This window comes from Lethenteron reissneri, chromosome 6, assembly GCF_015708825.2.
Source record: "Lethenteron reissneri isolate LAM-NWPU_2019-01 chromosome 6, ASM1570882v1, whole genome shotgun sequence".
Taxonomy (NCBI): Eukaryota; Metazoa; Chordata; class Hyperoartia; order Petromyzontiformes; family Petromyzontidae; genus Lethenteron; species Lethenteron reissneri.
This window is the reverse complement of record NC_083784.1, coordinates 10,448,132-10,462,838: the sequence shown is the minus strand read 5'-3', so window position 1 is coordinate 10,462,838 and position 14,707 is coordinate 10,448,132. Positions and strand designations below refer to the sequence as shown.

General features: G+C 41.3%; 1 protein-coding gene across 6 annotated transcripts in view; it reads right to left on the bottom strand.

Moving 5' to 3' along the window:
* Nucleotides 1-14,707, bottom strand: part of LOC133354982 (clathrin coat assembly protein AP180-like) — a 142,253-nt gene that overhangs the window by 57,059 nt on the left and 70,487 nt on the right. For all 6 annotated transcript variants that reach the window (XM_061572221.1, XM_061572231.1, XM_061572240.1 and 3 more), the window contains 2 exons: nt 11,055-11,168; nt 5,866-6,093 (listed from right to left, as the gene is read on the bottom strand). In XM_061572221.1, coding sequence (XP_061428205.1) covers nt 5,866-6,093; nt 11,055-11,168 — 342 coding nt within the window. The remainder of the gene's footprint in view (nt 1-5,865; nt 6,094-11,054; nt 11,169-14,707) is intronic.

The following is a 14,707-nucleotide window of genomic DNA, read 5'->3' as shown; positions in this document are numbered from 1 at the left end:
GAAGATATCACAGAACTAGTGTGAAAATGTCTTCAACTGGGTTTGCATAAAATTTCGATTTAAAGCTTTCGTGACTGCAGGGATTCATCTTCTTGGTTCTTTCGGTAAAGTCACGTAGAAGGGAACTAATACAATAATAAAAATAAAACATAATAAAATAATTCTCACGACGTTTCGGCCACAACGCAAGCAGCCATCCTCAGGTGAAGAACATGTCTGTCGATAAGACAGAGTCTGAATGACACGTCCTAGGCTTGGAGCGTCTATTTAAGCTGGGAGGGAGGAGGAAGAGCGCCTTGACAAAATAATTTGCATATGAAGAGGAATTTAGAATATTTATGGGAAATGCAGGAATGCGACTAGTGCTACTTGTGAAATATGTAGGAGGTGGGCGGGGGGTTTTCAAAGTCATATTATGCCCATGCATTATGCAGGAATAGCAGCATCAAAGGGAGGGGGTAGGGGTAGCATTAATAAAGGGAAGGAATGTTAATAGGATGTAGCTGCAGTAAATAAACAACCACGTAAAAAGCTAAAGTATAAACTACATAGTATCATCAGTATGCTAAATATACTCTCAATAAGCTGAGCTACTAACCGTAATACATTACAATTCTAGGTCGCAAAAAATATAATATGCTTCCAGCTAAACTTTTTCCTTACATCACACGGGTCTATCCCGTACTATATGCTGCCATAGACAAACCCAACATTAAATTGCATACTGTATTACTATACACTACCCTATGTCTTAGAATAATACATAGTGTAATATTACACTATGTATTATTCTACCCACCCAACTGTATACCACACTGCTGTATATTCACTATACAATTACGATACTATATATTACCTTATACATTGTATTAAACATTACACTTTAATACTATTTATTATTATACAATATGCTATACACTGTACCATTGACCGTCGCGTGAAAGGTACTAAGAGGAAGCAACGAAATATGTCAATGGGAGAGTGGTGGTTTGGACAATCAAGGGGATTTCCCTGTCCCCAGACGACCTGCTTGTCAGTTTTGATGTGGTTTCCGTATTCACCAAAGTTCCTGTACCTGACACCATCGCAATCATTTAAGACTTGGTTCATCAAGGACTGAATGCTGGGGTACCCCCCCTGGTGAGACACTGCTTAACCAATACATACTTCACCTGGAATGGTACTTTCTACAAGCAAACTGAGGGCACCCCAATGGGCTCTCCCCTATCTCCGGTTGTAGCCAACATCTTCATGGAGAGATTTGAGACTGACGCCATCCAGACTGCCACTCTACGCCCGACCTTATGGAAGAGGTACGTAGACGACACTTTTGTCATCTGGCCACATGGCCGGCCTGCTCTAGACCAATTTCTCGACCACATCAATTCCATACACCCAGCCATCAGATTCACCATGGAAGTCGAAAATGATGGCAAGCTACCCTTTTTGGATGTCCTAATTAAAAGGAGACCTGATGGTTCAATGAGCCACTCTGTCTACAGGAAAGCCACCCATACGGATGCTTACCTAAAACCGGATTCCCACCACCATCTTTTTCGACTTCCATGGTGAATCTGATGGCTGGGTGTATGGAATTGATGTGGTCGAGAAATTGGTCTAGAGCAGGCTGGCCATGTGGCCAGATGACAAAAGTGTCATCTACGTACCTCTTCCATAAGGTCGGGCGTAGAGTGGCAGTCTGGATGGCGTCAGTCTCAAATTTCTCCATGAAGACGTTGGCTACAACCGGAGATAGAGGGGAGCCCATTGGGGTACCCTCAGTTTGCTTGTAGAAAGTACCATTCCAGGTGAAGTATGTATTGTCTTCTTGGTTCTTTCGGTAAAGTCACGTAGAAGGGAAGTAATAAAATAATAAAAATAAAACATAATAAAATAAAATAATTCTCACGACGTTTCGGCTACAATGCAAGCAGCCATCTTCAGGTTAAGAATGAGACACTGCCAAGCTAGGAGCTTATATAAATATAAGCTCCTAGCTGGGTTGGAGGTGAAAGAAGAGCGCCTTAACAAAAAGAATGTGCATATCAAGAGGAATTTAGCATATTCATGGGAAATGCGTAGGAGGTGGGCGGGGGGTTTCAAAGTCATATTATGCCCATGCATTATGCAGGATCAGCAGCACCAAGGGAGGGTGCAGGGAGTAGCATTAACAAAGGAAAGGAATGTTAATAGTATGTAGCTGCAGTTACTAAACAACCACGTAGAAAACTAAAGTATAAACTACATAAAAAACTAAAGTATAAACTGCATAGCATCATCAGTATACTTACTATACTCTACAATAAGCTTAATTACTAACAGCAAGTAATACATTACAATTCTACGTAGTAAAAATTATATAATATGCTTCCATCTAAACTTTATTCTCTTACATCACACGAGCATACACCGTACTGCCATAGACAAACCCAACATTAAATTATATACTGTATTGCTATAAACCACCTTATACATTTTAATATAACACTATGTATTATTCTACCCACCCTAATGTGTATCACACTGCTATATGTTTACTATACAATTACGATACTATATATTACTTTGTACATTGTATTAAGCATATAAATGTTATACTATTTGTTATTATACACTGTACCATTGACCGTCTAGTCAATGGGTGAGTCGTGGGGGGAAAACTTGCAGAGGAGCAAAGAATCCATTCCCTGCGGAGAATACAATGCCAATGAGTGGAACGCGGTCTGAAAGTCACCATAAACGTGAACACAATCAGTTAAGATCTGAAATGGTTGATTACGTCCTTCCATGATTGCTAAGCCAGAATCCATCTTCTCGGTTGAAATTGTCTCTGTGTTTGTATATGTGGATCGCCTCATGAACGAATCTCTCATGATAGCCAGATGGCTTGCAGAGAACCTCTGTCTTGGAGAAGTCAATGTCATGTGAGCCCACTGAGTTGTAACAGTGATCTGCCACGGCTGAGGTGTTTGTCCTACCGTGTTTCAGGTCTGCTTTATGTTCACGGATGCGGTCCGAGACATGTCGTTTGGTTTCCCCAATGTAACTGCTACCACAGAGGCAACTTAGTTTGTAGACGCCAGGGTACTGTATGTCTGGAACCACATCTTTTACAGACGGGACCAGATCACGGATTTTATGTACTGTGTTGAATCGGACCTGGATCTTGTGTTTAATCAGGATTTTGGAGATCTTTTTGTGACCCCAGCAATGTAGGGTAAGGTGATGGTCTTGAAAGGCTCCTCAACAGAATCCTTCTTGATGGTTGGCGTGATGGCTTTGCGGATTGTGTAGTCGGAGTAACCATTAGCCTTAAGAGCTTGGCGTACGTGTTTGAGTTCACTGGCAATGTGTTCCTGGTCGGAGATGCATTGGGCTCTATGGTATAGAGTCTTGATGAGGGAATTCTTCTGGGATGGATGGTGGTGGGAATCCGGTTTTAGGTAAGAATCCGTATGGGTGGCTTTCCTGTAGACAGAGTGGCTCATTGAACCATCAGGTCTCCTTTTAATTAGGACATCCAAAAAGGGTAGCTTGCCATCTTTTTCGACTTCCATGGCGAATCTGATGGCTGGGTGTATGGAATTGATGTGGTCGAGAAATTGGTCTCGAGCAGGCAGGCCATGTGGCCAGATGACAAAAGTGTCATCTACGTACCTCTTCCATAAGGTCGGGCGTAGAGTGGCAGTCTGGATGGCGTCAGTCTCAAATTTCTCCATGAAGATGTTGGCTACAACCGGAGATAGGGGGGAGCCCATTGGGGTGCCCTCAGTTTGCTTGCAGAAAGTTCCATTCCAGGTGAAGTATTTATTGGTTAAGCAGTGTCTCACCAGGGGGGGTACCCCAACATTCAGTCCTTGATGAACCAAGTCTTCAATGATTGCGATGGTGTCAGGTACAGGAACCTTGGTGAATAAGGAAACCACATCAAAACTGACAAGCAGGTCGTCTGGGGACAGGGAAATCCCCTTGATTGTCGATATCACCACTCTCCCATTGACATATTTCGTTGCTTCCTCTTAGTACCTTTCACGCGATGGTCAATGGTATAGTGTATAGCATAATGTATAATAATAAATAGTATTAAAGTGTAATGTTTAATACAATGTATAAGGTAATATATAGTATCGTAATTGTATAGTGAATATACAGCAGTGTGGTAAACAGTTGGGTGGGTAGAATAATACATAGTGTAATATTACACTATGTATTATTCTAAGACATAGGGTAGTGTATAGTAATACAGTATACAATTTAATGTTGGGTTTGTCTATGGCAGCATATAGTACGGGATAGACCCGTGTGATGTAAGCAAAAAGTTTAAAAAGTTTAGCTGGAAGCATATTATATTTTTGCGACCTAGAATTGTAATGTATTACTTACGGTTAGTAGCTCAGCTTATTGAGAGTATATTTAGCATACTAATGATACTATGTAGCTTATACTTTAGCTTTTTACGTGGTTGTTTAGTTACTGCAGCTACATACTATTAACATTCCTTCCCTTTATTTATGCTACCCCTACACCCTCCCTTTGATGCTGCTATTCCTGCATAATGCATGGGCATAATATGACTTTGAAAACCCCCCGCCCACCTCCTACGCATTTCACAAGTAGCACTAGTCGCATTCCTGCATTTCCCATAAATATGCTAAATTCCTCTTCATATGCAAATTATTTTGTCAAGGCGCTCTTCCTCCTCCCTCCCAGCTTAAATAGACGCTCCAAGCCTAGGACGTGTCATTCAGACTCTGTCTTATCGACAGACATGTTCTTCACCTGAGGACGGCGTCGTGAGAATTATTTTATTATGTTTTATTTTTTATTATTTTATTACTTGCCTTCTACGTGACTTTACCGAAAGAACCAAGAAGATGGGTTTGCATTATAAACTCTGCACAATGGATGTTGCACAGCAATTAAAAGCAACTTTAACATTTCTCAAGAGTTGGAATAAGCCAAATAAAGTGAAAGAAACTCAATTGGTTTAAAGCCCGAGCGAGAGTGCCTGCGAGAACGGGAGTCGACATTCTCAGTGGCGGCAACTCGGTGCAACACAAGAGGGGGGCCCCCGAAAAAAAAAAAGATTGTTCACTTCATTGAATGAGACGGTCAACTCTGCAAAACCTCTCGTGTCAAACATCACATGAAAGATCATTACATTCCTCGGATTCACATCTTAGCGTCAAGCTCTTGCGAATATCAGGTATTAAACGAGACTTAAACCTGAGGCTCTTGCTGATCCCGCACCACCTGTTGCTTAGACGCTTCCAGCACAAAGAACTCACTTAAAGCAAAGTAAGAGATTGAGGTAATTACAGTAACGGAGGTCTACTCAGAATTACCAAAGGAAATACAGACGACATAAGGAAGTGTGTCCCCTACTCTGGTACGCTAAAATAAGACGTGCAGTAAACATTCAGTTGGGTTACAAATCTACAACAATTATTTAACCAGGTAAGGGGCTGGATGAAAGTGTAAGCCATGGGTATCCCATTAATAACTAATGCAAAAGAGTAATTATTATTAAAATTAAAATGTTGACCATGACATGGGCACACAGTAAAGATGCTGTAATATTACAGGGTCTTTAACTTCCAAACTGCAGCAGCCGGTGCACTTTCATAATTTCCTGCATGCGTTACCAAGCAGTTACAGAAATACCGCGAAACAGTTCGTGAAGCTTTGATGGGTAAAATTGGATGTATTATTAATTTTGGCGTAAATGTGTACTTTGCCCTCTATTGGATCTGCAAGGTACAGTGAGAAACTAATTGTCGAACAGCACATCATACTCCACCTCAGCATGGTTTGAAAAGCAAAAGCGATTACAGCATATTGGCTTTCAAGGGACAGAATCTTTACCGGCAAAGAGATCTACAGAGGCGGCAGGGGCTGCAGGGGCGGTCGGAGTGAGCAAAGGGGGCACAGGGGCCGAAGGCGTGAGCACAGCGGCAGCCGGAGACGGCGTGAGGGGCAGTGTCACCCCCGCTGCATCAGGTGCTCCCTCTGGCAATGCCACCTTGATGGCAAAGAGGTCCAGATCGGCAGGGGCTGCGTCTCCAGCGGATCCCGCGCTGGGAGCAAACGGGTCTTGGGGCAAGCGGGAGGGGAGGGGGGGGTTAGGAGAGGAAAGGGGGCGAGGCCGCAGTGGGGAGGAGGAGGAAAGGAGAAATAGGGACCAAGGAAATAGAAAAGCATACTACAGGAACACTAATTCAAGCGTTCAAGTGTCCAAAAGAAGGTGCCTCATTGTTTAACAACAATTAAATATTCAACAGTTTGACAATGTTTTCTCTTGTGCGAACCAATGGATTATCCCGAGCATTCAAATCTCTCGCTGCTAATTAATGAGACCTAATTCAAAACCGGTGAAAGGTTTCTCTTAAAAACAAACAAATTCTATAAAAAACACTGGTCAGGATGGTTCGTTGGCAGATTAATTTATATTGCATTTAATTTAGGGCCGAAACAAATCTCATAATTTTTTTGTATTATCCATATTTTTTAGGACTGCCATTCATGCAAAGTCATGAATGGCAGCTCCACCTGATTCCCCAAAACAGTGAAACAAATAGAAATAGGTGATGGTGCAGCAACAAAGTGGAACCAAATGGAAGAAGCGAAGACGTGAGACAAAACATTACAAAGTTAAACTTGAAATGCTCACATTTTGTACCGGTCTGTTCTGACCCTGGAACTGGCACAAGCTTGGTCAAGTGTACGCGGTGCCCTGCTGTGCAACAGGGTTACACGCGTGCACTGAATGGGATAATGTTGAAAGGACACAAGAGCTGGATGAGACCAACAGAAATGTTCAGGTTGGCTCAGGTTCGTGAAATTGTGGGCATTTCGTATGAGAACGAATACAAATATTAACTTTCGATTTAAAGCTTTCATGACTGCAGGGATTCATCTTCTTGGTTCTTTCGATAAAGTCACATAGAAGGGAAATAATAAAATAATAACAATTAAACAATAAAATAAAATTCTCACGACGTTTCGGCCACAACGCAAGCAACCGTCCTCAGGTGAAGAACAGAGCTGTCTGAAAAACAGCGTCGTAATGAACACTGCTGAGCTTGGCAGCGTATATTTAAGCTGGGTGGGAGGAGAAGAGTGCCTTGACAAGGGAGTTTACATATCAACAGAGGAATTTAGCATATTGACGCTAAAGAACTGCAACTACCCAACTACCATACAATAAACCGGTGAAAAAACTAAATATAAAATACATCAACATAATCAATGTGCTCAATATACTCTCCATTAAGCTGAGCTATTAGCATTAAGTAACTGGGTATACACTACACTATATAATGACTACCATATAGTGAACCAATAAAAAACTACAATTTAATCTATTACATCAATAGACTCAATATACTCTCCAATAAGCTTAGTTTACAAGCTTATTGGAGAGTATATCGAGTATATTGATGTAGTTTATATTTTAGTTTTTTTATCGGTTCACTATAAAGTAGTCATTATATAGTGTAGTGTATATCCAGTAACTTAATGTTAATAGCTCAGCTTATTGGAGAGTATTATTGAGTACATTGATTATATTGATGTATTTTATATTTAGTTTTTTCACCGGTTTATTGTATGGAAGTAGGGTAGTTGCAGTTCTTTAGCGTCAATATGCTAAATTCCTCTGTTGATATGTAAACTCCTTTGTCAAGGCGCTCTTCTCCTCCCACCCAGCTTAAATACGCTGCCAAGCTGAGCAGTGTTCATTACGACGCTGTTTTACAGACAGCTCTGTTCTTCACCTGAGGACGGCTGCTTGTGTTGTGGCCGAAACGTCGTGATAATTTAATTGTATTATGTTTTATTTTTATTATTTATTATTTCCCTTCTACGTGACTTTACCGAAAGAACCAGAAGACAAATATTAACGTTTACATTCCATAAGTCTCGGCATTTTTTCCCTTGTTAGCTTGCAATTGAATCACAAATTATGAGATGTGCTAGTGAGTCAGATGACATAGAAAATTACACAATAAACTAAATTAAAACTATTTTTTATTTCTTTTACAAGGTTAGGCCCATCGAGCTATTTAGCTCATTTTCAGATGCGACCTTGCCACAAATGACAACTCAACAAAGTGCCTTATCATGTGGAAATTTATAGCAGCCAAATACTCTAAACACGTCGATTAAAAATGGAGGGAAAAACCGGAGGGCACAGATCAAAATCCACACGATCACGGGGAGAGAACATGCAAACTCCAAATATACAGCATGTGTCAGGGTCAGGATCGAACCCAAGAACCTCCTGTATACCGGGCAAGGTAGTTAACATCTCGCCATCGTGGCACCCAATCAATGACTCCCCACTGCAGCAGATATGACAAAATTACAGATCAAACGATATGAAAGATCATCTAATGATGTCACACGTTCCCTGGAGGATGTTATGAAGGTCAGTTTTTTAGATGTTTTTGTTATCATATGAAGGCCCTCAGAGCTGCACTATGCCAAGTTATGTGATAAGACATTTTATCGAGTGGCAGGTGCATCTTCTATTATGACAACGGAACCAGCACTGCTGAATTCACGAGTTCAACTCTAAGTGGCAGCCAAGATTAATCTGGGTTGTCAAGTGTGGTGATCATTTCAGCCAGGTCACAAATGTACTTAAAGCATGGACATATGCATGCTTGTAACGACCGACAACAACGGAACAAGTGAATTATAGAACATATGAAAGTTAGAGCTATATTATTGATGACTATTTGGTTCTTTTGGTAAAGTCACGTAGAAAATAAATGATCATTCATTCTTACCTGATAATGGTTGCTTGTGTTGCAACCGAAACGTCATATTCTATTATTATTTGATTTGATTTTCTACGCGACTTTACTGAAAGAACCAAAGAGTAATTCCCGCAGTCACGAAAGCTTCAAATCTAGTTTATATTATTGATGCTTAATGCAGGAGTGGATATAGCATAATGAATATGATAAAAGCAAGATCAGAAGAAAGCTTGGAATTACTAACAGGCACACAGAGGGACACTAGGATCAGGCAAACACATCAGAGACATGATATCGGTCATCATCCAGCAGTGGATAAATCATGGCTGATGATGAGCAACTTGGGCCTTCCACGGTTTCTCCAAGATGATATTGACCAGAAAAGAAGCGGGGACCCGGGCAAAGAAACCAAGCGATGCAGGCTTAGCCCTAGGGGCACTAGAATTTAAACTTATTAATGTTTAAACTTAATAAGATGATTATGAATGACTTCCCATAAAACACAATGCGATGGCAATCACATATAATAACATCACCTTGTTTGTTTAACAGATAGGCTTTCGCGACCAATATCATCCAGCTGTTTTTTTTGGGTTAGATCGCATAAATATATAAATGTGTCGTTAAAACTCGCCACCACCCGACACAGCCAACTAGTAAGGGTTGTCACGTAAACAGAACATGCCAATTCATCACTAATACAACACAGTTGATGAATTTGCCTGATCATATTAATTAAGGCAAAGGCCCTTCATAGTAACAAAAACAGTTTACGAGAAACAACAAAAAAGACTCACTCTTCAACAATAAAAAGCGCGACCCTATTTTTTTTTTATATGTAGTGTGTCACATGTCAAGCAATGGATCCTTCTTAATTAGAAAATAGAAGAGCCCAGAGAGACCGAGGAGAGATTTAGTGTTTGAGACTGCACTTGTGTCGACTACGAGGCCTGATGAGAATGACATTTTGGTTGACTTATGAACGGTTTCTAAATTGGCATATGAATAGTTACTTATTCGTAGCTATTGGGTACCACACAAATCCTTCAACAATCAAACATGTTCAAGAAATAAACGAATTTATATTGAAGGTCAATTTTTAAAATGTTGCACACACATTGCGTATGGGTAGAACAGGGTTAATGATCGGAATAATTAGCATTATCCACTTCGTGGTGCATTCCTGAACACAAAACAAAACTAGAATTGGGCCTGGGAATCCATAACTATTATGGTTTTATTGACGTCACAACAGCAGTTGTGCCAATACTGCATTGTGCCAGAAATTTAAATTTATATACAAATTAGTTTATTTAGCAAGACTTTTTTTTATTTTGATGGTGGCCTATCATATAAAGGACATTTTTAAACTTGTCACTATTTATCTGGCCTATAATTGTGCACTTAGAAGACGGCTATTGCCCAAAGCGTCACCTATTTTACACTTTTACAGACACGCTATTGACAAGTGGGAGTTTCCCCCCCCCCTAGTCTACATATGATAACCTTTATGATAATTATTGTGACCCCCTGCTTCCCACAGACAGACATACATACAGAGATAACTCATCAATCCTTGGTCCTGGAGGTGAATGGGTAAGAGAAAAAAAACACTCCAGCGAAAAACCTCTTCACAGCAATGTATAATATACCAAGCTCAGTCTATACCACATTGGCAGGCTAGTGCCTAATGTTTAGTAACGTTTTAGTCATTCCTCCAGCATGATTGTGGAAGGCAGGGGGGGGGGGGCTAGTAGGAGGGGTGAGACAGCAATGGGGGTGATCTCCCCACTCAAGATATTAAAATAATTATAAATACAGTAGTGCCTCAGTTATTATTTTAATCAGTTCCACAAAAAACTACTGTTAACCGACTATACGAATTCCATGTTAAAAGCATGAATCCGTTCAATCACGTAAACGTACCGTTAATCAACGTTTTTAAACGAGTCGAAACCATGAAGACCCTATGGTTAGGCAAAACGTGAACCGAAAAATCGTTAACCGATGTCACGGTCAACTGAGGGACTACTGTACATTTAATGTGTTTTTGTTATTATTAACGTAGGGCCCCGTTTAAACATCATCATATTTCAGTTTGCCCAGGCCTCCCTCACCCACTCTCCCCACCACCTCTTTGCCTGCAAGGGACTGCGCGGTGCACGCCCGTGCCATCAACAATACAACTGGAGAGGCATAACAGGGGGGGGGGGGGGGGAGGGGGACACTCCGCCTCTGGAGTTCGTTGTTGTTTTGGTGACAGACGCAGCGCTAGCAGCTCGTAGCCCGCACCAGAAAAGAGGTCGACAGCCGCTTCGGCTCCGTCTCCCGGCTTCGCAGCAGCGGCGGCAGCAGCGGAGGAGGCAGTGGTGGTGGCAGGCTCGCTCAGGGTTGAGGCAAACACATCTGCTCCGATGCAATCCCCGATTTCCAGTGAGGCAGGTAGATAGGCAGGAAAGCAGGAAGGATGAAGATCACGTAAAAGACAGGTACACAGAGGAAAGTTTATACCACTCTAACACAGATGTCCCCCAACATTGAGTTTGGCTGGGTGGCTCGCAGGGCTTTGTGAACACTTACTGTTTAATGTTCCCACTTTATTGAATATGAACTCTTAGGTGCAGGAAACAGAAAATCCTTTAATCAAAATCCTGTGAGAGCCCACTGAAGAATCTCTTGCAAAATAGACTCCTGAAAATGTTTTCCAAAACATAAAAAAAATAACGTATTACATTCATACGACTAAAGCTCACAATACAATGATCTTGATGTTATGTTGCAAATAATCAAACAAAATAAAAGTCTAAATATTCCAAGTATACCCTCCACGGGTTATCATTATAAAACCGCTTATGGCCGAAAATTCCAGAGTAAGGGCCTCAGAGGACCTAGACTTTCATTAGGAAAACAAAAAACAATTACACCCTAAACTTCGTCCAAATTTGAGCATGAAAATGAATTGCACATGTATAACAGTGTAATTCTTTTTTCTTTATTTTGTGTTCCTGGATAGTAGGTGTTATTTCCGAATTGCTTATGCTTCAAAAGTACAGAAAATGGCTATTATTCCCCACAAACGTTGCTTTTGTGACCAGGACAGTGATTTTGAAATTTACCTATTTTCCAGAACATTCCAGATAGATTCAGTCCTAAATATACTTGGAGGAACACTAATATTCTCAAACTATCCAGTAATAAAGTAGTATAAATACAGGGGCCTTAAGCACACCAGTTCAGTTTAGTTCCAGCTGCCTAAGTGGATACATATCTGTACTTTTCTGAGATGGCATCAAGAGGCTGCAAGCATCCGGCAGACGCATTTTGCCATTTCTGCGGCCAATTATCAATTTATCAAGACAAGAGCGAAAAAGTACTCTGTGGAAGCATCTGCTAAGATGTGTGAGGCCTACAAGGCATATTTCAGCATGCCTGTCGGGGATCAAGACAAACCCTGGGCACCTCATTTCACCTACGAGCAATGCAAAAAAACTCTGGATGATAAGATGTACAATTGTTGCTCGGAATTTGATGTTATAAAAAATGTGAAAGTTTTTTTTTATTTTAAAATGTTTTACAACTCTAAATGTTATTGAAAAACTATATCATATATAAAAAAATGTTGCGAGAATCTCCTACATATTAGTCATGGGTGAAATAAATTTATTTTTTAGGATGGTAGAGGGGAAAAGACATGAAGTTCGCTATCCCAAGTATTTGGCGGGAACCCACTGACCACTCAAGCAACTGCTACTTCTGCAAGATGGACGCTTCCAAACGTCGGACTGGCAAGAATGCACCTGCTATCATGTATCCGGACCTTCCTTCATCCATCGCCCCGGTGCCACACTGCCATGAGTTCCCCGTGCACACTCCTCCGGAGAGAGAGCAGCCGTCTTTAGAAGAGAGCAGCAAGTCAGAGAGCGGGGAAGACGTTGTAAACCCAGATGACAATTTCAGAGGTGGAGCTGAGGAGAGAATCCCATACTACCAACCAAAAATACCTCAATGACTTGATCAGAGATCTTGGTCTCACCAAGTCCAATGCCAAGCTTTTGATGTCTAGGCTCAAGCAGTGGAACTTGTTGGATGAAAGTGTGCAAGTCGCAGATCAGAGGAATCGTCACCAATTTTTTTGCAGCTTCTCCACCCATCAAGATGGGCTCTCTGCTTCTGCCACCATGTGACCAGTCTGTTCTCACTCAGTGCACCTCAAAGAGAATTACAACATCATCAAGACCTTGCTGGACGCCTTGACGTATGATGAGTATGGCTGGGAGGTCATGGGAGACTTAAAAATGGTGGCACTCCTGATTGGTCTCCAAGGCAGTTTAACCAAGTTACCCTGCTATCTTTGCCGTTGGGACAGCTGGGACACCAAGACGCACTACCACAGGTGGGACTGGCCACAGCGGAAGGAGTTATCCGTGGGGAGGAACAACGTCAAATAGGAGCCACTGGTGGACCCCCGGAAGGTGCTAATGCCGCCACTGCACATCAAATTGGGCCTTATGAAACAATTTGTTAGAGCTGTAGATAAGGAGTCGGCAGCCTTCAACTACCTTCAAGACTTCTTCCCTAAGCTGTCCGAGGCAAAGGTCTAGGCTGGTGTCTTCGTCAGACTACAGATAAAGATCCTGGAGTGCAATGATTCCCCAAGAAGCTCACTAGTAAGGAGAAAGTGGCTTGGAACAGCTTTGTTGCAGTGGTTCGTGGCTTCCTGGGCAAATCACAAAGTCGAAAACTACGTGGAGCTGGTTGAGACTCGGTGAAGAACTATGGCACAATGGGCTCTAGGGTGTCCCTCAAAGTCAATATCCTTGATGCTCATTTTGATACATTCAAGGAGAACATGGGAGCGTACTCGGAGGAGCAAGGCGAGCGCTTCCACCAGGATATACTGGACGCCGCTACCAAGGACAGTATAATGAGAACATGGGAGACTACATTTGGGGGCTGATTCGTGAAAGCGATTTACAGTACAATTGTAAATCTCTAAAAACTAATCACTTCTAAATCTTTTGTACTCATTTTTGTATTACTTTATTATAAATACATGTTACTTTTGATTCATGTTTTTTTTTCCGGACTTTGTTAAGGAAAAGACACAAATTTGCCCGTTTTCTCATTGAAAATAGGTACATTTTAAAATATCACTGTCCTGGTCAGAAAAGCAAAGTTTGTGAGGAATAATAGCCATTTTCTATACTTTTTAGGTATACACAATTACGAAATAACACTAACTATCCAGGAACAAAAATTGTGTTACATAGTATAATTGCTGCGCATTTCTAAATGAAACACGAACACTGGGTAAGAAATGGCATAGTTCTTAAAAACATTGACCTGCCCATCCCAACTCCTTCATAAGAAAAACAAGTCCAACTGATTTCCTGCTCCAATGAGCAGTGATGCAGTCATCACCTCCAGCTTGGAGCCCTGGGCCGAGTCAACCCACAACCAGGGTTTGAAATCACAACCTTCGAGTTGCGAGTCGCTTACTCTCCTGTTGAGCCACTAGGCCGGCTGAGTCCCCTGTGACACGCAGTTACCTATTGATAGCTCTCTTCACGAATTATTATTATGAATAAATAAAATATCTTACATTTTAATACATGCCTACCATTATTCAAGGGCTTTTTAAATTTTAACATAATCCAACGGAGGCCCTGGTAGCTGCAAAAAAAGTGGAAAAAAATATTTTGTTTGATTGGTATTCTTGTGCTGGTCACTGTTGACCAGGCTAATCAGAAATTATACATATAAATGATGCTTTCATCCCGTGCGGGTAGAATCACAGATGTGAACACAGGATAGTGCTCGATTAATGTTGACATAAGGAATTTCACGAAACTTAACTTTTATTTTACCCGCTAAGGTCCAAGGAGCCATATAGCTTTTTTTCAGAAGCAACCTGGCCACAAATGACAGCTCAAAGAAGCGGCGTA